Genomic DNA, 25369 nt, shown 5'->3' on the forward strand with positions numbered 1-25369 from the left:
GCCATTGCTTACAATTTGTAAATAAGACATTGCTTGCTCACCTAAAAAAAGAAGAAAAGTTAAGTAAAAAAAAAGAGAGAGGGGGTGTATTTATTTCATCAAGGCTTCCGATAGTCAAGGCTGTGGAAAGCCATTGTTTATAAGCAGCTCTACTAAACCAACTAAACGTTCTGTTGTCTGTGGGCCCTTTATGTGAGTAACACGCATACACATGAACACAAACACAAAAATGCTTGCAGAGGCAAAAAAGACACACACACACACACACACACACACACACACACACACACACACACACACACACACACACACACACACACACACACACACACACACACACACACACACACACACACACACACACACACACACACACACACACACACACACACACACACACACACACACACACACACACACACACACACACACACACACACACACACACACTTCTGGGCGGCAGTATTCAATTATTTAAGGCTGGCAAGAATAACAACAGTGGATTACACAGGCCCTGCAGGTGCGACTTTATAGCACAAATATACAAGTCCACTGGCGCAAATCTCCTAGCAGATAAGACAACACAATAACATAGCAGTACAAAGCGCCAGGAGTTTGGCAAACAATGGGAGGTGAAATTTGACTGTCAGGTATTTACTTATTTGCAAAATGTCAACTTTTAGATGTAAAAGTAGTTAAAAACACCAGGATGGTCCACTCCCTCATACATTTTATTTATTTATGAACAGTACAAAAAACTGAGACGGAAAGATGCAAAGGAGGAATGCTTTGGCAGGGTTGGATACCAGGCCAGTTTGGGGTGTATGCAAGTCTGGTGTATATGCAGGCACCATACCATAAACAGTAATGTAGTTGCACATGTGACATGCACCACCTTTGTTTTTAACCACATAAACTAGTGTTCCTATCTGGGCATGTCAGATTGTAGGTTGTAGATTGGTTGTTTTATGCAAAAGGATTTGGTGTAGAGGGGGACAAAAGAGGGTGAGACGAGGACCCCTATAGGGGGTCCATCCTTGATAGAACCCAGTCAATGAAGTATAGGGTTTAAGGTGTTAATGCAGTATTTATATAGACTGGATAATATATGTTATCCAGACCCTATATGGGGTCCTCCGTCCTGGTGCCATGTGTAATGTCAAACTTTGTAAATATCGTATTGTGCCGAATACATTGAATGTCAAATAGTCTAGTCCCCGATTATAATACGACCCCGTCTTATATTCAGGCAAGTACTTTTTTATGTCTCTGCACCACATCTACGCATAGGCATATGAACCGGCTATGATTTTTAACCAATAGAAATTCTATATGCCTCTCATTCTGATAACAACGGTCCTTGCAAATGGAGCCTAGGCTAAATTTCAATCTAATAGTTCACACATTTTTGGAGGTAAAGAACTATTCACATCTATAGTATTAAAGTAATAACAATGTGAAACCGCCATGCCATAAGTGCAAATTATATTTTTAATCAGAACCAATTGGTTTCTGTGTATGCATCAAACAATCTTTGATCAGATATCTACAGTGTACATATATTCACATATCTACAGCTGTTGTGTTGACATAATGCAGAAATGCCAAAGTAAACAAACTGCACCCAAGAAATGTATGGTGTTACAGAATAAAGATTTGTATAAGACAAATGTGATGTCTAAATGCTGAGCTAAAATATTATGTGTTCAAATCTGAATATTGTTTTGAAGTTTGTTTTTTTGTTTGCAATGAGGAATGACATAATGTGGTGACTATCTCAACCTGTGTGTCATCAGTCAAAGTTGTGTTCATTTTCTTCTGAGACTACATCCAGGTGTATTGCCCTCCAGAGTAGGACTCTAGCAGCTATGGACCAATGTTCCACATAAACAATAACCCGGAGCTCAACTCAATGACTATCAGTTCCATAATACTTACTTGTGTAAAAGAAAATAATAAAGCATACAGCATGCATGCCTTGCATTGATTGAATCCTCCTGAAGGAAGCATCACCATGCACCCTTTACCCATCCTAAATAGCTCATCTTATCCAGTGTCAGAAGCTTGGTTGTATATAGACCAGAGGCTGATGCGCTGGTCCTTGGAGCCCGTGGCCAAGAGCCTGTGGGTGGGTTCCTGGTGGTCTGAGAAGGCCACACTAAGCACCATGTCAGTGTGATGCTGGAGGACCGCCAGGGGCCGCAGCTTCTTCCAGCTGAAGATGCGCACTCGATGGTCCCAACCGGCCGACGCCAGGATCTTACCGTCGCTACGGACGCTCAGCTGGGAGACCCCGGGGTTGGTCAGGGGCACAGGGGCTTGGACCTGACAAAGTGTATGACAGGTTCACAAAAAGTCAAGTCAAAGTCAAAACCATAACCACTGTCATCCTGTTTTTGTTTTAATGTTTTTGGGGGGGCTCACGGCATGTTGTGAGCTCATTGATAGGCTGTTTTTGCTATTCATCATACAACAAAGTAAATTGGGCTTAAGTGTTTGAAAAGTACATAGTGTTTCCTGTGACTTTCCGAAAGTACTACCTTGTGAGTGCATGTCATAATTACCGGTATTAACACGGTTTATTCAGTCAACTGAATTCAAGCACTTCACAGGTGACTGTGAAGTCACCTGTGATGATTGTCAACATTTTTGAGCAGGGCTTAAGTGGTTAAATAAAGTTAACTCATTTGTGTTAATTTTTATATATTTTCTTGTGTACAAGAAAATGCTCTCAAATAGAACATTTGATCAAATCTTAAAAGTTTGTATCTTGCACATTTTTTTTTTTTTTTTTTTAATGAAAATATCAGTCAAAACATCTGTAATTGGTGGGATAGGACCCAAATATCTGACATCAATCTGGCTCTAATCTGGGATCCACAAACCTTTTCAATAGTAGCCAAGAAATACAGTATTGATGCTGCACACACTTGCCGTGAACCAATATAATTTATAATTTATTCACAACTAATAGACAATTAATTATTTGCCTGCTGACAATAGCTATGTTTCTAATAATGTAATAATAAAAGTAAAAGAAAGGGATAAAGTATTTGTGCTAGGGATGCACCGATATGGAAGTTCTTGGCCAATACCGATACTGATGTTTAAAATAACAATTTAGCCGATAGCCGATACTGATACCGATATGTTTATTTAATTTTTGTTGTTTTTATTTCCCCCTTTTGTGCCAGGGAAACAAATAGATCTTCAATACAAGAAATACATGTTCAGAATCTACAGCTTGGTAGACTACGGATAACCTACATACCAACATGTACCACAGCAAAATGTATGCGTCAACAACAGATAAACATCGGCTACTGCAATCGGTTAATGTCAGTTTTATTTGCCCATACCGATATTGACCGTTAACAGCAATATCAGCCGATACCGATTATGTGGCCGATACATCGGGGCATCACTAATTTGTGCAATCAAAGAGGCAACATCTTTTGACCAAAAACGAGGTCTTCTTCAGGCAAATTGTTTCTGTAAAGGTTTTCAAGGCACACTAAAGACTGCTCTTAAAAGTTCATAAACAATTTTTTCTTCCAGTTGGTGTTGGCTAGACCTCACTCTCGCAGCAACTAACTAAACAAATTATGTTTGACCTTTACAAAGCAGCACAAAACATACATGCAGTCATATGCAAACTAACACAGGAAGACACATATAGGCCTATACAGAAAATATGAATATTCTCTAAATATGTGTACCATATACTGTATTAGCATATTCTTCATGTTTATCGCCTGAAATAATTATTACTTAAAAAAAAAAAAGAATTCAGCTCACCTATTGCTCAACTACAAGATAAGAAAGCAATTAAATATACTGTACATGTAGGGCAGCCAGTTACTTAATCATTCATTGCCTTCTAGGGAAGCGTGCCCAAAGACAAACAGCGGACAAGCAGCAGTCTATCAGCTGATCTGCTGACTGAGGTCCAGAATGGAAGGCCCGTGGATGCCTGTTGAACCTGGCCCAGGCCACTCCTGGGACTCAATCATCAGTCATAAAACATTATGGCACGAGGGCCGCGAGCAAATCTCTCTGCGTCCTCTCTGTTTGGTTTGGAGTCGAAGAGAGCCAGAGAGAGAGAGGGTGTATATCCTGCATGTGCAATGGGACAGCACGGGATGGGACTCAAGTTACCTTTGTCACCCCTGCTCACGTGAAAAGAGAGAGAGCGACGGCCTTGATGAAATGCTTGTTTGCCAAGGCGCTTGCTGCTTTAAGCGCCTCTGATGAATTACATTCACACTGAAAGGTCTGGTCAGCAGGAGAACGAGAGCGACCCGATAAATACATGGTTGGTAACGGCTGCCTGCACCAGATTATCCACAGCTCCCATCTTCCCTGTGATCTACTGTGTCCCCGGGACGGAATCAATCTCTGTAAAAGGGGCAACATTCTGACATATTGTAATGAATGGCGGTCGTGATCGTCGTCTAAAAAGGCGCCTGCCGCAGCGGACATTCCTGGGGAGGCGAACGTGCTCTTCCTGCAGCCTGGGGATCTACACTGTGTCGGACAAACCAGGGGAGGCGGGTGTGGCGGGATAGGAGGAACATCTGGCTGTGGCAGCCCAAATCGAACTGGACAGCGTAAAATTGACTTCATAAGACACGTCCGGGGAGACTGATGGCCCCGTGCGGGAGGAGACGCCAGGAGAATTTATCTACGCGCTCCTGTTCCGGCCAACGTCAGCAGGCCCGCATGTGGAAGACATAAGCCAGGTACTCTTGTACCCTGGGTGGAGGAAGTGGAATGCAATGCACGAGTGATAGAGGGAGCGCAGGGGGAGGAATGTCGTTGATCAAAATGGGAGACCAGAAAGCCGAAATAAGAACAGAGCGGAATTTCTAGATAGCGTTGTTTTCCTTACAGGAATTCGGTGGAGTAATACCATCATCACCGAAGGCAGGCAGTGTGAAACAGTGTGCACTGGGTTTTAGGCCCCAACAAGCTAGGTATGACTCTACAAAGGACACCGCGAAGATGAGAGATGAATCGTTTGGAGTAACATTATTACCTCAAGAAGTTGGTATGCCCCCAACTTTTCTCCATCTGGCTTCCATTACAGCCCTGATAATGATGGGTTTAAGTGTCTATTTTTGTTTGCTTTGCTTCCCATAGTTTGTGTCAGGAAAAGGTATTTATTTCATTAAGGGGTCAGGCGTGAGCAGTAAATGGACGGTGATGTAGTTATGTGTCACTCGACGCGGTCGGGTGGCTAATTGTTTTTACTTTCTCTGCTCTGAGAAAGCTGCAGGAAAAAAAGAAATCAGGTAGAAATTAGCCGAAGGCTTTTCAAAGGATAGCCCTAGTTCGTACACACTTCCTGCAGTGAGAACACAGAGGCGTGTTTCTTTCCTCTGTGATTTTGAAGCTCCGGTAGAGCTTGGGGGTAAGTTTAGCTTGGGCACCATATCCATTCCTGTTTTAGGTACAAGTTATGGCCCTTGTAGATTAGTACTTTTTTATTTATTTAAGTGCTGTAAGACAACAGTTTAGTCAACAAAATAATAATGTTAAAGCTTAGACATTGAGTCAAAACAGCCAGAGTAAGTTATGGTCTTAGTGTTGATGGTTTTAGATACCATGACTATTTATTTATTATACTTTTAAAAATTGCCCTACCTGTATTTAAAGGTTGGGCAAAAGATAAGGGACAACTTCTGATATTTAAATACTAAAACAATATCAGTTTTTCTGCACAGAATTATATGGAAACAACTTACTGTAAAGGTAGGAGAATGGAATTGCACAGTGATGTCATCACCAGTGCAGGAAGCTGCTAGATATACATACATTGACAGTACTTAACCGCTTGGCCGCCAGGATTAATTAATTAATTCACCTCATACTGCCACGATTTTCCAACGTTCCACCCTTATTTTGAAGAGCCAAAACCCACGACTAGATGTTACAAAGGTTACTACTACTGTAGTGGTGTGTTGTCGCATCCACTTCCGGTCTCGCGATCGGCGACGAGAAAGCCTCATCGCGAGGATCACAGCATAGGCTATGGGCCGTGGAATAAACCTTGATTTGACCAGAAATGCCGCCCGGGACAAGGAATTGGAGATAAAAGCGATTGAAATGGGTGCGGATGCGTGCGCAGTTCAAGATGGCGCGCTCCAGTGTTGTTGACAGCATCAGCTAGCAACCCAATGCTAATGTAAGTAGTATCATGACCTGATCATAATTGCTATTAAAGACCATTTGGCGTAGATTGACACCATTGGCACTGGGTCAGATACATTCAAATGATGCAGATCTACGCCAAAGGTGGGCTCTGAGATAATAATAATAATAAAGCAAAAAATATATATATACCTATTAGGGCATTAAGCAACTAGTCGACTAGTTTACTAGTCGACTAGTAAATCCACTAGTCGACCTTGCTGGTACTAGTCGACTAGTTGATTTTTTTTACCGATTTTGTAGGCCTCAATATCAGGTAGATTATAGTTATAGTCACCAATGTACACAGTTTTTAAATGTACAAATATTATTTTTAAACATAAAAGATGGTTTAACAACTAGTCGACTAGTCGACTAGTAAACTAGGCAACTAGTCAACTAGTAAAAATGACTAGAAGTGAATGCCCTAATACCTATATGTAATAATAATTTAGTGTCCACTCCTATTTGGTATATTTTGTCACTGCGCATGTCACTATTAGGATCAGTGGGCAAAGAACTTTTAAAAATGTTAAATGCTGGATATTCAAATAATGTGAAAATGTATGTTAATATTTGGTATTCTTATAAACAATAAATGTTTTATAAATGTTGTTTTATAAATGTTGTTAAACTCCGCTAAATTCATCGATATACAAAGACACTTTGGTATATCATCAATATACATTTGACTTAACCGTTTATAGTAGAAAGGCTTCCAGAGCATGCAGATATATCTTGTTTTGAATGTTAGACATTTAAAATGTTCATTTATATATACACACAGAAATTAAATGGCTTTATGCTGCTAAGTGGTGTGGATTTCTGCGGAACTAAGTTAAATTGTGTTTTAACATCCAATGACAATAAAACATCTACTCTAACATAATCTATAATCCTTGGGACAACATATCTTTTGATACATTTTTATATACATTTTATATTTCTTTGAGAATACGGGAGGCATTAGTGATGGAGAAAATCATTATACTATTATTCTATTTTTCACACTTATTTGCTTTAGCTGTGCAGCACTGCTGAATGAATCCAGTGTCCAGATGTCCTAGCAGTGCTATTAGCCAGGCCTCAGTCCTTAATGAAATCCATTAGCTGTAACCTGGGAGTCTTGGCTAGCTCTCCTTGACGCCCCATTCTTCTTCTTCTTCCCCCTTCCCTTCCTCCCTTCGCTATCAAATTCTCATCATCGAAAGATGGAATCCATCTTTGGGCCCCATCGCTCATTTTCTTTTTTTTTTCTCGTCGGAGAGAATGCTTCTTCCTGGCTTGTGTTCACAATGTGTGCAGTGCACACATACAGGGAAACACACACACGGATGTGTGGCGTGCATGATTGTGCACAGGGCTACACACAAGTGCATACCATATGCGCGCACACACAGAGCAAAAAGTGCCAGTGCTCTCAGCTGTCAGAAACGGGCCAGTTCTGTTCAGCAGCTGGGACCTCAGAGTGGTTCTGTAGTGTAGTCTTTCTAAGTAGTCAGGAAGAAGTCACGCCTCCAGAACCATTGTTCCAGACTCTCGCCGACAGAGAAGTTGAAAACAGCAGAGCGTTTGCTTGGCAGCACTCACTCAAGTCTCACTTCTCTCTCTCATTCTTTCTTGGCACCAAACTCAGCATTTCCCACTGAACTATTGAAACGACCCGTCATCGCTCGCTCACTGAGGCCTGTCGTGTGGCGGAGGTGATGGTGAGGTGGTGGAGGGTTTTCACAGGTATTCCAGACACACCCCAGCCCGTGTCTCTCTCACACACACACACACACACACACACACACACACACACACACACACACACACACACACACACACACACACACACACACACACACACACACACACACACACACACACACACACACACACACACACACACACACACACACACACACACACACACACACACACACACACACACAAAAGATCACAGTCTTTTGTCACACCTCGCTTGCCAAAGAGGCTGACAGGAGACGGACGTGTCAAACAGGTGAGCGGTTCTATTCAGGAAGAGGGTAATGTGTGGGTGGGGTGGTAAAATAAGGTATACGTCATGATTTCTATGACAGACGCGACTACCTGGAAATAGAAATCATGACTGTGTCATGATTGTCAGACAATTGTCATTGGAAGTTATATATTATTGTGCGTAACTGTGTATCATACATGTCAAGTCATATTGTCCATATTGATATATGTTGTGAAAGCTTTAAAATGATCCATGTACAGTACTGGCTAATAATCAAAATATGCCATAATACATTATCATTTCTAGGGTCTTCCAATGTAAAACACAAGTCACTTCTTGACTTGCCTACATAATTGGTGAGGTGACCTTTGGAAATACGAGTCACACATAGGACCCTTGATACGAGTCACATAGGACCCTTGATACGAGTCACATAGGACCCTGGCCAGACTGATAGTGAATTGAGAAAAAAGAATCCACCGAACGTAGGCAATCAGTATGGATTCCAGGCTATATAATTGACGTCTAGAAGTGATGAAAAACACCTTCATTCACTATTTTTGCTTGATCTTTTACTGAAAGGGGGTCAACACCCGTCACAGGCTGATGATGTAATATGTCCATGTGTGGTCAAGCCCTATGGAATGTATGGATGCATATACTAATTCATCATATTTAAAATATTGTTTTGATGTTCATATTAACCGTAGGAAGTATTACGTTGTTTTGGACCACACATGGATAAATGACAACTTGTGATGGGCATTGTCCCCCTTGAGTAAAAGATTAACCATTTGTAAAATAACTAAAATATCTCAAGTATTTTTAGTTATAGAGGGCAATTATAATGCATACCTAGCTTATTAGCCAGGGATCCTTTTAAGATATTCAAGATAGGACAAAAAATTACTGATGAGGGGTAATTATTAATAACATTCATATGACCCCTTATGTCATTTTGCCCTTGCTAGTGACCGTGACCGTGGACCTTTTCAACATTTAATTATCTCTTCAGGGTAGCCTAATAATTATTAACCAATTAATGTTTAATGAAGTTGGATCCATTCTCAATTTCAACCTTGACCTTAATTGTTGTGACCTTGACCATTTAGTCCCCAAAAGTAATAAACAATCATTCCCACAGAGTTGAATGACAATCCAGTCAGCTGATCTCCAGTCATTTCATTCACAGACTAGACTAGACAAGACTGATGCATGCGGGCAGTGTAAATGTGGTTTTACAGCAGTCAATAACAAATTATAGATATTAGAATGTCTGCTCTAACTGAAACTGTCATTGCAAGATGGAAATAAACTGTCACAGAGTGGAGCTGCAGCCCTCATAGTGTACATTGTTCCAGATTATTTTTGGAAATGCTCATGAAATCTACTCTCCAATGACGAATGGAAAGGCTACAGCAAAATGTATATATTGTGTGCTTTGCGTGATATCATGGAGGTGAATGTGTTTGTGTGCATCACTACATACAGTATATGTGTGGAGTATACAAGAAGTGTTATATTTAGGTGGAATTGAGCTGAAGGGAGATGTAGCTCAACCTGTAGGCAACTGTCATCATATCTCAAAAAAGAAAAGAAAATCACAACTCACTGTCAGCCATGGTTGATTTACCCTGTTAAACCTAACCTTGGCTTTCTCCCCCTAGCATTCTTCCTTTCTCTCTTTTCTCTGCGTTCTGGAGAAACCAGTCTGTAGACACTTGTTGTCAATACATTAAGCAGCCGCCTAAAAATCTGTCCTTACAACCCTCCATTCGGCTTAAAAAGGGATTTATTTTTAAACCTTGAATGCCCTACACCCACATAATCTCATTCCGACACGTACGTCAGAAATGCTTTCTGGAAAGGGAAAGAGGATTGAACAACAGTCGGAGCAGATGATACATGGTGGGTCCTACAGTAACAGATAGCCAGGTAGCAGGGGGTCCACGGAGGTCACCGGAGAGTCTGCAGAGCAACAGATAAAGGCTTCTGGGAGCCATGTGTAACAGATTAACCTTCATTCCTGAGGCTATCTGTCCTTATCTGGCCCTTGATAAGCTTTTTTCACAGCCCTCCACCGCCACTAAATCAAAACCACTACTGTGGTGTGTCAAATTCAGTTTCCTCTCCTCCAGATTGCAACCAGCCAGTGGGAAAACCTCTCTGGTCTATTCTGCTACACCGTGAGGTGGTCGCTGGTTAATGATAACATGCAGGTGACTACGTGTGTGTGTGTGTGTGTGTGTGTGTGTGTGTGTGTGTGTGTGTGTGTGTGTGTGTGTGCGAAACCTTTTACTGTAAGGGTCCACACTCTCGGCGTGTGTCAAGACTACAGGTGTGTGTGTGTGTGTGTGTGTGTGTGTGTGTGTGTGTGTGTGTGTGTGTGTGTGTGCGCGTGCGGCACAGGCAGTGATTTGTGGCAAGCGGGATGCTGTACTTCTTAACCCTCCTACCCAGCCTTTATTGCAACCTCCCACTGTGAACTACTGTTCCCTTTTACTGCAGATGTGTTTTATGTTTGGCTAAGGGGCCTCAGTGGTTTTGATATTTTTATTACCTCTCACGGGTTGTCCGTCGGGGGGGGGGGATGGGATACGCCACCCGGTACGGCAGCCTCCCCTTCCCCCATGTCCCCCCGCGACCCCCCCCCCCCCCCCCCTCCCCTACCTACTCCTCACTACAGAGGCACAAAAATACTTTTGTGGGAAGAAGTTGGGGATAGCTGTCTGGACGTCACACTGGGCTGCACTTCAGGATAATTTAAAAGCCCCTGCTGGATCCCGTTCCCCTACTTCTCCCCCCCTTTTCCCCTCTCGTCCCTCCTTCTGGATTATGCGCCCAATACATATTTTGTTGCTCATGCGAAATAAACCAAATAACCTCTCTCTGTCCCTATTTTAGGTATAATGAATAAAATGTTTCTCAGTGTTTTTCTGGACAAGTTTTTCCACGGGATGAATATGCAGGGTTCCTTTTTTCCCCCGCAAATATTTGTAATTCAAGCGTTCATTTGTAAAAATGGCTCGGAAAGAATAACACTCCTCCATACTGCTGGAGTGTACTATGTCAGCCTAGGTTCTGTAGAATAACACTCCTCCATACTGCTGGAGTGTACTATGTCAGCCTAGGTTCTCCTGTAGAATAACACTCCTCCATACTGCTGGAGTGTACTATGTCAGCCTAGGTTCTCCTGTAGAATAACACTCCTCCATACTGCTGGAGTGTACTATGTCAGCCTAGGTTCTGTAGAATAACACTCATACTGCTGGAGTGTACTATGTCAGCCTAGGTTCTCCTGTAGAATAACACTCCTCCATACTGCTGGAGTGTACTATGTCAGCCTAGGTTCTGTAGAATAACACTCATACTGCTGGAGTGTACTATGTCAGCCTAGGTTCTTCTGTAGAATAACACTCCTCCATACTGCTGGAGTGTACTATGTCAGCCTAGGTTCTCCTGTAGAATAACACTCCTCCATACTGCTGGAGTGTACTATGTCAGCCTAGGTTCTCCTGTAGAATAACACTCCTCCATACTGCTGGAGTGTACTATGTCAGCCTAGGTTCTCCTGTAGAATAACACTCCTCCATACTGCTGGAGTGTACTATGTCAGCCTAGGTTCTCCTGTAGAATAACACTCCTCCATGCTGCTGGAGTGTACTATGTCAGCCTAGGTTCTTCTGTAGAATAACACTCCTCCATACTGCTGGAGTGTACTATGTCAGCCTAGGTTCTAGTAGAATAACACTCCTCCATTCTGCTGGAGTGTACTATGTCAGCCTAGGTTCTAGTAGAATAACACTCCTCCATACTGCTGGAGTGTACTATGTCAGCCTAGGTTCTGTAGAATAACACTCCTCCATACTGCTGGAGTGTACTATGTCAGCCTAGGTTCTTCTGTAGAATAACACTCCTCCATACTGCTGGAGTGTACTATGTCAGCCTAGGTTCTAGTAGAATAACACTCCTCCATTCTGCTGGAGTGTACTATGTCAGCCTAGGTTCTAGTAGAATAACACTCCTCCATACTGCTGGAGTGTACTATGTCAGCCTAGGTTCTGTAGAATAACACTCCTCCATACTGCTGGAGTGTACTATGTCAGCCTAGGTTCTAGTAGAATAACACTCCTCCATTCTGCTGGAGTGTACTATGTCAGCCTAGGTTCTAGTAGAATAACACTCCTCCATACTGCTGGAGTGTACTATGTCAGCCTAGGTTCTGTAGAATAACACTCCTCCATACTGCTGGAGTGTACTATGTCAGCCTAGGTTCTTCTGTAGAATAACACTCCTCCATACTGCTGGAGTGTACTATGTCAGCCTAGGTTCTCCTGTAGAATAACACTCCTCCATACTGCTGGAGTGTACTATGTCAGCCTAGGTTCTGTAGAATAACACTCCTCCATACTGCTGGAGTGTACTATGTCAGCCTAGGTTCTAGTAGAATAACACTCCTCCATTCTGCTGGAGTGTACTATGTCAGCCTAGGTTCTAGTAGAATAACACTCCTCCATACTGCTGGAGTGTACTATGTCAGCCTAGGTTCTGTAGAATAACACTCCTCCATACTGCTGGAGTGTACTATGTCAGCCTAGGTTCTTCTGTAGAATAACACTCCTCCATACTGCTGGAGTGTACTATGTCAGCCTAGGTTCTCCTGTAGAATAACACTCCTCCATACTGCTGGAGTGTACTATGTCAGCCTAGGTTCTTCTGTAGAATAACACTCCTCCATACTGCTGGAGTGTACTATGTCAGCCTAGGTTCTCCTGTAGAATAACACTCCTCCATACTGCTGGAGTGTACTATGTCAGCCTAGGTTCTCCTGTAGAATAACACTCCTCCATGCTGCTGGAGTGTACTATGTCAGCCTAGGTTCCTCTGTAGAATAACACTCCTCCATACTGCTGGAGTGTACTATGTCAGCCTAGGTTCTTCTGTAGAATAACACTCCTCCACACTGCTGGAGTGTACTATGTCAGCCTAGGTTCTTCTGTAGAATAACACTCCTCCATACTGCTGGAGTGTACTATGTCAGCCTAGGTTCTTCTGTAGAATAACACTCCTCCATACTGCTGGAGTGTACTATGTCAGCCTAGGTTCTGTAGAATAACACTCCTCCACACTGCTGGAGTGTACTATGTCAGCCTAGGTTCTGTAGAATAACACTCCTCCATACTGCTGGAGTGTACTATGTCAGCCTAGGTTCTTCTGTAGAATAACACTCCTCCATACTGCTGGAGTGTACTATGTCAGCCTAGGTTCTCCTGTAGAATAACACTCCTCCATACTGCTGGAGTGTACTATGTCAGCCTAGGTTCTGTAGAATAACACTCCTCCATACTGCTGGAGTGTACTATGTCAGCCTAGGTTCTAGTAGAATAACACTCCTCCATTCTGCTGGAGTGTACTATGTCAGCCTAGGTTCTAGTAGAATAACACTCCTCCATACTGCTGGAGTGTACTATGTCAGCCTAGGTTCTGTAGAATAACACTCCTCCATACTGCTGGAGTGTACTATGTCAGCCTAGGTTCTTCTGTAGAATAACACTCCTCCATACTGCTGGAGTGTACTATGTCAGCCTAGGTTCTTCTGTAGAATAACACTCCTCCATACTGCTGGAGTGTACTATGTCAGCCTAGGTTCTCCTGTAGAATAACACTCCTCCATACTGCTGGAGTGTACTATGTCAGCCTAGGTTCTTCTGTAGAATAACACTCCTCCATACTGCTGGAGTGTACTATGTCAGCCTAGGTTCTGTAGAATAACACTCCTCCATACTGCTGGAGTGTACTATGTCAGCCTAGGTTCTAGTAGAATAACACTCCTCCATTCTGCTGGAGTGTACTATGTCAGCCTAGGTTCTAGTAGAATAACACTCCTCCATACTGCTGGAGTGTACTATGTCAGCCTAGGTTCTGTAGAATAACACTCCTCCATACTGCTGGAGTGTACTATGTCAGCCTAGGTTCTTCTGTAGAATAACACTCCTCCATACTGCTGGAGTGTACTATGTCAGCCTAGGTTCTCCTGTAGAATAACACTCCTCCATACTGCTGGAGTGTACTATGTCAGCCTAGGTTCTGTAGAATAACACTCCTCCATACTGCTGGAGTGTACTATGTCAGCCTAGGTTCTAGTAGAATAACACTCCTCCATTCTGCTGGAGTGTACTATGTCAGCCTAGGTTCTAGTAGAATAACACTCCTCCATACTGCTGGAGTGTACTATGTCAGCCTAGGTTCTGTAGAATAACACTCCTCCATACTGCTGGAGTGTACTATGTCAGCCTAGGTTCTTCTGTAGAATAACACTCCTCCATACTGCTGGAGTGTACTATGTCAGCCTAGGTTCTCCTGTAGAATAACACTCCTCCATACTGCTGGAGTGTACTATGTCAGCCTAGGTTCTTCTGTAGAATAACACTCCTCCATACTGCTGGAGTGTACTATGTCAGCCTAGGTTCTCCTGTAGAATAACACTCCTCCATACTGCTGGAGTGTACTATGTCAGCCTAGGTTCTCCTGTAGAATAACACTCCTCCATGCTGCTGGAGTGTACTATGTCAGCCTAGGTTCCTCTGTAGAATAACACTCCTCCATACTGCTGGAGTGTACTATGTCAGCCTAGGTTCTTCTGTAGAATAACACTCCTCCACACTGCTGGAGTGTACTATGTCAGCCTAGGTTCTTCTGTAGAATAACACTCCTCCATACTGCTGGAGTGTACTATGTCAGCCTAGGTTCTTCTGTAGAATAACACTCCTCCATACTGCTGGAGTGTACTATGTCAGCCTAGGTTCTGTAGAATAACACTCCTCCACACTGCTGGAGTGTACTATGTCAGCCTAGGTTCTGTAGAATAACACTCCTCCATACTGCTGGAGTGTACTATGTCAGCCTAGGTTCTTCTGTAGAATAACACTCCTCCATACTGCTGGAGTGTACTATGTCAGCCTAGGTTCTCCTGTAGAATAACACTCCTCCATACTGCTGGAGTGTACTATGTCAGCCTAGGTTCTGTAGAATAACACTCCTCCATACTGCTGGAGTGTACTATGTCAGCCTAGGTTCTAGTAGAATAACACTCCTCCATTCTGCTGGAGTGTACTATGTCAGCCTAGGTTCTAGTAGAATAACACTCCTCCATACTGCTGGAGTGTACTATGTCAGCCTAGGTTCTGTAGAATAACACTCCTCCATACTGCTGGAGTGTACTATGTCAGCCTAGGTTCTTCTGTAGAATAACACTCCTCCATACTGCTGGAGTGTACTATGTCAGCCTAGGTTCTTCTGTAGAATAACACTCCTCCATACTGCTGGAGTGTACTATGTCAGCCTAGGTTCTCCTGTAGAATAACACTCCTCCATACTGCTGGAGTGTACTATGTCAGCCTAGGTTCTTCTGTAGAATAACACTCCTCCATACTGCTGGAGTGTACTATGTCAGCCTAGGTTCTCCTGTAGAATAACACTCCTCCATACTGCTGGAGTGTACTATGTCAGCCTAGGTTCTCCTGTAGAATAACACTCCTCCATGCTGCTGGAGTGTACTATGTCAGCCTAGGTTCCTCTGTAGAATAACACTCCTCCATACTGCTGGAGTGTACTATGTCAGCCTAGGTTCTTCTGTAGAATAACACTCCTCCACACTGCTGGAGTGTACTATGTCAGCCTAGGTTCTTCTGTAGAATAACACTCCTCCATACTGCTGGAGTGTACTATGTCAGCCTAGGTTCTTCTGTAGAATAACACTCCTCCATACTGCTGGAGTGTACTATGTCAGCCTAGGTTCTGTAGAATAACACTCCTCCACACTGCTGGAGTGTTCTATGTCAGCCTAGGTTCTTCTGTCTTCTCTGCTCTGATTCCTGGGGTCCGACTGAAATATGGGACCGTTCCCTTTCGCTTGTGAAATCCTGAATTATGGTACAAAGACTGATGGAATTCTTTTTTTAGGTTCTGAGTCACTGAAGCAGTTAAAATGGAGGATGGTGGGAGATGTTCTGGCCCCAGCATGAGTGCGTATGGTCCACCCCCAAAAGTGTGTCTACAGTATGTATGTCTGGACTCTGGAACTTAACCACATGAATCCTAGCATCCACAATCTGAGCATGTCATAGACCTGGCCAAAACAGACCTGGAGAAGATCAGTCGAGAGTGAGGCAAAAACAACCAGATTATCGTGGGACAGATGAAGAAAACTGTCCAAAACAGAGTCCGATGGCTGCATGCGTGTGATCATTTGGCACAAATAGCAGATCTACAAGCTCACAACGCATTGAATGTGACACCAGCAACCATCGTAAAATGACACAATCTGCCAGACAGTAAAAAAATACACACACACACACACACACACACACACACACACACACACACACACACACACACACACACACACACACACACACACACACACACACACACACACACACACACACACACACACACACACACACACACACACACACACACAACAATAAGATTCTTATCAAAACACAATTTCAGGCAGTCCTACTGCGTTTGACTGTGTGTGGGTGGCGGGCTCCGGAGTGACAGGTCAGCCCTTAGCCCTGGCCTTGCCAACACTGTGTAACCAGCAACTGATTTATGACCCCAGAGCCCTGCTGAGTCTCTTCCTCTTTGGCCTCTAGTGTTTTCCCAGACAGTCTGGAGAAGAGAGGAGAGGAGAAAATGCACTTCTCCGGCTCTCCTGTCCAATTTACAGTTTAGCTATTTAGTCATAATTTAAGAGAAATTAATGGGTGTGAAGAGGCACTGGTCAGACTGACATATGATTGAAAAACAAAACAAAAAAGACGAAGTAGGTATATTTTAGTGTTTTGGTCAAAAACACTTTATGTAACCCATTAACACCCCGATCGCCCAGGACGAAGTTCACGTCCTTTCAATTAGTAACACCCAGCGCCCAGTTTTATCAAAAAGACGGAGGTTATTGATGTCAAAACTGATCGCATCGCTCGACAGCCTGGCATCGCACATTTTATCCAAACCATGGAGAGCTCCGTAGATTAGGAGTTATTCAGCATTTTAGTCAGCCTGTATAAAGGAAGGTGAACGGCAGCGCGGTTGCGCAGTCCGGTCTAGGATCGCTAAAGAAGGAAAGGCCAAGCCAAAGAAATCAGTGATCCGGTTTGATATCAATAATAAAGCTTATCAGACGGAACATTACGCCAGAAGCAGTTGCCGGTTGGATTCCTTCTGGCGGAACGTTACGTCACAAGCAGTTAAACCGTTAAGTATTGCTCAAGGGCACCTTGCTGCCCATGTAAGACAGTGGAGTGCATTTCTCAATAAATCTTTTCCATTTCCAACTAAGTCTAGATTCTAAGTAACCCCCTGCTTCTTTGCCCTCCTCATCACCAAACCCACCCTGTCTCTTTTATCCATCTCCTTCCACTAACCTGCAGGCTTAGCTGTCCGCCAAGCGTCCAGGGGGAGAGGTTCTTCTCTGCAGAGCCCGAGATACCACGAAGATGCTCAGGGTCAAAGGTCAGACACATGATGGGCTCAGGGTGGGCGGAGACTTGGCTCAGCACAGACCTCTGGGATACGTCCCACAGCAGAAGGGAGCCGTCTTCGTAACCAGCCAATAGCAGAGGGCCTGGACCTGATACAGGCTGGAGGAAGAGAGGGATGGAGGGAGAGAAAAGGTACGTTTGACAACATGGTTTGGATGAGGGGGTGGCACTGTTCTGCATGACAGAAAAACTCCTTACCATACTGCAAATATAAGAATTGGTAATGTTATACATTATTTAAAAAAAAGCCAGCTGACTCTAGCTATTTGAATTGTATTACGTGAGTTTTGTTCCTTCCTGTAACATTGACATTGGCATTAAACTGTGCCAGCAAAGACTTGACATGGTGGTCCGCTGTGAGCTTTATGACAGACTGTCCCACTGCTAGTATACCATTCTGTTTCTGGTGTGACCACGTTCGACCCAAATCATATATGGGCACAAAACTTACTACAGGAGCGACATCACCCATTAGAAATAAAACAATGTCTTTCATCTTATCAATGTTTTTTTTGCCAGAAATGACTGCATTCTATAAATAAATGCCCTTATCTCTCACACACACACACACACACACACACACACACACACACACACACACACACACACACACACACACACACACACACACACACACACACACACACACACACACACACACACACACACACACACACACACACACACACACACACACACACACACAATTACCAGCTGCATTATTATTATCTGCGGGGGTCCACTATAACTGCCTCTGTGTCCGTTTCAGTGCAGTAGTTTAGGTAAGAGTGTAATTTTTTTCTATTTGCTGCTTTCTTTCATTTTAGCTATTTTTGAGAGGGGGGGTGGGAGCATTCGAACAAGTGGCTAAATGTGTATTTTTTTTACAACATTTTACGGAATTTCTTTATTATAATTTACTATAGCCCTACTAGACCCCAGGAAATTACATCTGGCCTCAAAAGAGCACAGGATCTATTGAATGTGAAGGAGGAGGTACTAGGGGCCTCCCTACTGTGCTGTGTCATAGGCTCAATCGTCAGTTTGTCATTGTCACCTCACATCAGTTTGTAAATAATAACAAAGAAATTGCTGTATAATTTTGTATAAAAATACATATTTAGCCGAGCCACCTGTTTGAATGCCCCCGACCCCCTCTCAAAAATAGCTAAAATCATGAAAACGAAATAAAGCAGCAAATGAAAAATAATAATAATCTCATCTTTTACTTTCTCTAATAACCTAAAATATGAACCTTGGTTAAAAAAAACGAAGTTGTCCTTTAAGACATGCAAAATAGGGCCCACAGAATCAGGGGAAGCTGTGGTTTCTGTGGAAAACCAGAGAAACCACAGTGGGGTGCCGAGAGCAGAGAGGTTATCAGACTGGAAGCTCCTGTTGACACCATGACAGAGCCACTCTGGACTCCATTCGTCAGCCTGCTGACACTATGAGAGACAGAGCCACTATGGACTCCATTAGTCAGCCTGGCGCTTCCTCTCCTACCAGCAGTCAATTACAGCTCTCGTCACTTTGCTCCTCATCTGTATCACGAATCCATAGGTTGCATTACTGCTGCTGCAGAAAACTGTAAGCTTCTAGTACCAATCAACAGGTACTTTTACTGTTTACTATTACAGTGTCCGACACACAGAAACACAGGTTGCAGTGGTAAACTACAGTGATCTAGAATTAATTTACAGTTCCACTGCAATGTGTCTGGTTGAACGATACTTGGCAAATAGTAGTAAACTCCCTACCTACTTAGTTTGTCGTTGCCCGAGTTGATTGCAAGGTGTAAAATGCTGGATGCATGCTCTATGGGCATTCCATCTAATACATAAACATATCAGGGCCTCAGCCAGAGTGTGCCCTGCTTAGGGTACAAGTAAGAAGGAAGAGAGAAATTCTTTCCATATGTGCAAAGAGGGAGGCCAAGGACTGCCATTTTTTCATCCATCTTCGAGTCCTCTCCCTTCTCACTTAACGCAGTATATATATTTCTCTTTTTCCAGCCTTAAACAAATTATAGACAGAACCGTGTATTCCCTCCAAACACGTCAGTGAGGGTCGAGCGTGAGGAACTTAGGAAAATAAATAAAAACAAGTGAAAATCAGTGAGTGGCCCCTTGCCTTGTCTTTGCTGTGCTGGGGATGGGGGTGGGATGGTCTGGACTTAAGTGTTCCTGGGCCAAGCGGGTGGTGGGGTGGTTGGCGTGGCCCACTTTTGCACTTCACTTAAACTGTAGGACCCCTCCTTGATTGATGATATCACGGGCCGGAGGTCAGGGAACCCTGGGTAGACACCTAATTCATTATATCCTCCACAACTCCTTCTAGAAGAAAGTAGTAAGGGCCAGTGTGTGTGTGTGTGTGTGTGTGTGTGTGTGTGGGTTGGCTGTGGTGGTGCTAGGGCTTCGAGAAGAGATTCATCACCACAGAACAGCTGGAAAGACAGATGAATAGAAGTTGGACGGAGAGAGGGAAAGAGGGAATGTTTATGTGAGATTCAAGATTTTTTATTGTTACATCTGATATACTAGAACACATCCTTGGTTTTCGTTCCAAACGTTGTAGCAGTAATAACAAAAGAGAGAGAGAGACAGACAGACAGACAGACAGACAGACAGACAGACAGATATACAGACAGACAGACAGAAGGAGAGGAACTATGTCTGGGTTTTTTTTCCCCTACGGTTATAGTATACAGTGAAGAATGAAAACAAATGATGGTAGAGAAGTTATAAGGAAACTATATCAATATCAGGGTAATGCATTGTGATAACTACATGGTAGAATTTGTGAGAAACAAACAAACATTGTACTTCTTTACTTGGTTTATTGGTTAAATTGCAAAGGGTAGTGGAGCCTCAAAAAGAGCTCATTGGTGCAGCCAAGACATTTCATCATGTAAGCCTTGCTGAGCCATGAGGCCCATAGGGCAGGAGCCCATCTCTTGATTCTGTAGCGTGAGGCAGCTTGATGTACAAGTAAAGTACACCCCCTGGACATGATGTACAAGTACACCCTCTGGACATGATGCAGGGACTTACACCAATCAAACCCTTGATGCCGAGTGCCAAGCAGGGAGGCATTCTTTGGTACGACCCAACCAGGGATCAAACCCCAACCTTCCAGTCAGGGCGGACACTAACCACAAGGCCACTGAGCTGGTTAATTTCATCATACAGAGACATAAAACCTCTCTTAACCCCTTCAATCCGGGAAAACATCTAAAATCTCAACATCTAAACAACACAGATGCTTAGGCTATATAATTACTAGAGGTTCAGGCCACACCAACACTTATAATACATTACAAACGTTATAAATTCTCATAAATCATTACAAACGAGTGTTATAATGTTTGCACATTATAAATGAGATAAAAAAAATGCATTACTTTATGTGTTACCATGTACTACTGTGGTGAAATCAAAATGATAATTCCACTGTGAAAATCTGAAAATGCCTTCCAATATTAGGGGAAGGGTCATATTTCTTATTTGTTACAGAAAATGCCATGTCGATGAAGGCAACAGCCAATCAACCCCAAATTGGAATCACATGTTGAGGGGCCTCTACCGCTTCGAATGCACCTCCAAAACCCTTTCACTTCTAACCATAGGGTCACAAATGTGAAAACTTTTATTTTGAAGAAATGCACAATTCCCTGTGCACCTTGCTGAGGTCCTGACAATCCTGCGTATCCTGTACGAGTTCTCTGCACTGAATGGATGAAATGAGTGTTCCGACCGTGAAAATGCATTTTCTGTTTAAACAGCTGAAGACACACAGAGTTCCTGGTTACTGAACAAACACACGATAGCAACGATTACCATCGGAATATAGAGCTATTTAACACATTAGGCTACTCCAAATCGAACAAAGATCACAAGACAAAGTATTTCCCCCCCCCCCGATATAGCTACTGTAGAGACCCTGGATGGGCGGAGCTATCGGTAAACAACATACGGAACCAATCATGTCCACTCGGCCTGTCCCCGTCCTCTGTGATGATGTCATTGGCCGTGGGGTGGAGGTGATGAGCTGAGAGTGATGGATATCTGTATAGGAACATTTCCTTTTCCCTGCCAGCCCCTGTTCACCGTAACAGCCTTGCACGTCATACATCACTACTGTCCCTGTGGAAAGGTCCAGCTCCTGGGCTCCCCTCCACCACCCTCCCTGCTGCCTATCTCTCTCTTGCACAAATGCAAACACACAGACATTGCTTGCAAACCCACGCTGGCGGGCACGTACATGCACACGCACATAGTTCCCCATTGTCTGCATAAGAGAGTGGGTTTGCATCAAAGAAACAATCTCTCTTGTGGGGTTCCATCACATCCAGGTGCGTGCAAACTGTCTACAATCTACATTAAAGGCTGCACACACCACACAAACAAGGATGTGCAAACCCTTTGGATCGAGTCAGTCACCCTCACGCCGTTGTATTTATATTGCAGGATTGTTCAAACAGTCCTCAAACATCAACATCAAAACAGAGAGAGAGAGAGAGAGAGGGACGGAAAGAGAGAGAGATGGAAAGAGAGAGAGAGAGAGAGAGAGGGAAAGAGAGAGAGAGAGGGAAAGAGAGAGAGAGAGGGAAAGAGAGAGAGAGAGAGTGAAGTGTATGTGATTGAGAGACACATGAATGTTTGGGAAACACTGAGAGAGCAGTGGAGCACAGAATACGTTCCTGACCGGGCAGTATGGGCTGTCATCGCCAAGACTGTCAGTGTTGACAGGTTGTCAATTTACAGTCTTGCGATGACAGTCATTTTTCTATAATCGTGCTTGTGTAGATGGGATTTTCTTTTTAAACAGAGGGAAAATACCCATGTGAATGTGGACAATATAGGCCTCACTCCCAGTGTGCAAGTGAATGAAGGAGAGAGAGACAGAGCATGTGTGTGTGGGGGTGTGTGTGTGTGTGTGTGTGTGTGTGTGTGTGTGTGTGTGTGTGTGTGTGTGTGTGTGTGTGTGTGTCTCTACCTCCTGGTGTGTGTAAGGTCAGGTTCACAGCAGGACTACATGAGGAGCTGATGAGTAAGACAAGATGAGCTTTCTCCTCTCATGATTGATTGACAGAATGTGTGGCCAGTATTGTTAGCCTCCCTGTGGGGTGGGGTGGGTTGTGTGTGTGTGTGTGTGTGTGTGTGTGTGTGAGTGAGTGAGAGAGAGTGCGTGTGTGTGTGTGTGTGCGTGTATATACACACACAGTATATATACTGCATACAAGATACACAATAGTAGTGTGTGTGTGGGAATATATATATATATGCTATATGTATAACATACACACTGATATGTGCACGAGTGCTAGTGCGACACACCAACTCTGATGATGAATGTGATTTACATCACGCACAGGGATGCACACACCTGTGTGTGCGTGTGCGCGTGTGCGTGTGTGTGTGACACACACGGGTCATAAATGGTGTGGGTGCGTATCAGTGTTTCCATGTCTCTGTGTGACAGTAACAGATGATTGTGGTCTGGCCATGAGAGGGAATCAGCCTGAAATGATTTAGAATCACCTGGGCCCTTTGCCTTTGAAGTCAGCCAGCTGCCTGCTCACTAGAACACTCATATTGCATCATTGATAATTACGTTTCCTGGCACTCAGCAGTGAAACTGTAACGGCTCCATAAATCTAGTGGATGAAAGGAAACTGCAGGAGTAAACTGAAATCCTAAGGACTGTGAAACTGTAACTCATCATCAATACGTCTCACGTTGATGCAATGTCTCATGTAGTTTATGTTGAACTTCGTGATACGGCTGTCAAATCAGGCACTAAAACAAATAAAGAAATTTGAATATTGATGATTGCTGTAATGTCTTAACTGCCATACTTGAATCATCTCTGATGATATTGCAATTCATCAAAACATAAGCAATAACACATCAATAACTAGCTATCCTCCTACTGTTCACAAAGTACAACTAAAAAGAACTTAGCACTCAGTGGAGCACAAATGTCGGCCACAATAATAACGTTTACACTGTCTGATACAGTATGGTCAACTGTGACTGGCCACTTGCATACCGTAATTCAACTACCATTGACTAAATATAATGTTGTACCTCCACTTTATATTTATAATATTTAATATTTCTGTATTTTTACAAGACATCTCACATAATGTACATTTTCTTTGACTTTAGCTTATAATTCAATTCAACTGTACCATGTGATTAGAGTGATTAAGTTCATATCATATCATGAAGTGAGTTTGCAGATCGGCTATTTTTGGCACAGGAAACCGTTACGACAAAGTATAAATCAGGCTTAACACTGAAGCTCAGGGCTAAATGTTTGAGGATCCAGGCCCCTGATTTGCTGATCAGGCCTTAATGTTTGAGGATCCAGGCCCCTGATTTGCTGATCAGGCCTTAATGTTTGAGGATCAGGCCCCTGATTTGCTGATCAGGCCTTAATGTTTGAGGATCCAGGCCCCTGATTTGCTGATCAGGGCTTAATGTTTGAGGATCCAGGCCCCTGATTTGCCGATCAGGGCTAAATGTTTGAGGATCCAGCCCCCTGATTTGCTGCAGATCAAAAAACAGCTTCTGTTAGAATTGTGGCTGCCACTAAACTGCATAATGGCCCAAAACCCTCCGCCAAAACCACCTGCAATTTGTTTAAGCCTTGCATAAGCAAGAAGACCCACTGAACCTCCCCACAAGGCCACCCAATACCCCCCAAAAATGAGGGAAAAAAATAGTTATTAATTAAGCATGAAAATAATTACAGGTCTCGTTAATGACAGGGAAATAAAACTTTCGACAGCATTTATCAAACAGAGCAGTGAGCACGAGATTCTCTTGGACGGAGGTACAGCTGCAGGCTGATATATGGATGACGTGAACCCCAGTCCCCTTCCAACCTAACGCTCTAATTACTGTGTCAACCCAGAAGAAATGCATGGAAAGAAAAAGAAAAAAAATAGAGACCGGGACAATTGTGTGTGTGTGTGTGTGTGTGTGTGTGTGTGTGTGTGTGTGTGTGTGTGTGTGTGTGTGTGTGTGTGTGTGTGTGTGTGTCCGTGTGTGTGTGTGTGAGATGAGTTAGAGATGGGGAGGTAGGGTCGGTGGGACATAAATCAAAATGTCTCTCAACCTCTATCTCTCTTTCACTCTCGTATGTGTGGACCTTTCTGTTATTCTATCTTGTTGTGGGATTCCAGCCAATGTTAATAGAAAAAGTGTAAAAAAAAAAAAGAGTAAAGGTGGTTGCACACTGGACACGTTTTTCGGAAAACCGACAGAAAAACGCAGCTAAAAATCTGAAAAACACAGCAGTGTGCAGGGACCTTAATGCAAAGCCTTAGCATTTCTAGCCTAAATGTTGCCTAAGTCATGTATTCTTCATACTGTTGTCCAGAGTGGCTACTACTGTTGCACATGTTGGTGGTGTCGGGTATCAAACCTGTAGTCTCCATCCTAACGATTCTGCCAGGCTGCAAGGAGCTTGTTAATGTTGTAGTTTAGACTTTCCTAATCGAGATTTTAGAACCTACATTGATATGTTTCAGTTGTTGTATTTTACCACGTTGCTACAATACAATCATACCATGTTTTGTCTTGTATGCAGTCAAATTAGTCTATTTACATTCGTTTTTCGTCTTTCAGTTGAT

At 43.3% G+C, this 25369-nt stretch overlaps 1 protein-coding gene across 1 annotated transcript in view; it reads right to left on the reverse strand.

The window, feature by feature from the left end:
- Nucleotides 1-1210: 1210 nt before the first annotated feature.
- gnb1l (guanine nucleotide binding protein (G protein), beta polypeptide 1-like) overlaps nt 1211-25369 on the reverse strand; it is a 45057-nt gene continuing 20898 nt past the window's right edge. The window contains exons 6-7 of the mRNA XM_079516209.1: nt 17608-17823; nt 1211-2325 (exon numbers count right to left, since the gene is read on the reverse strand). Of these exons, the coding sequence (XP_079372335.1) occupies nt 2047-2325; nt 17608-17823 (495 nt within the window). The 3' untranslated portion in view covers nt 1211-2046. The remainder of the gene's footprint in view (nt 2326-17607; nt 17824-25369) is intronic.

Source organism: Electrona antarctica (assembly GCF_951216825.1).
Source record: "Electrona antarctica genome assembly, chromosome: 12".
Lineage (NCBI taxonomy): Eukaryota > Metazoa > Chordata > Actinopteri > Myctophiformes > Myctophidae > Electrona > Electrona antarctica.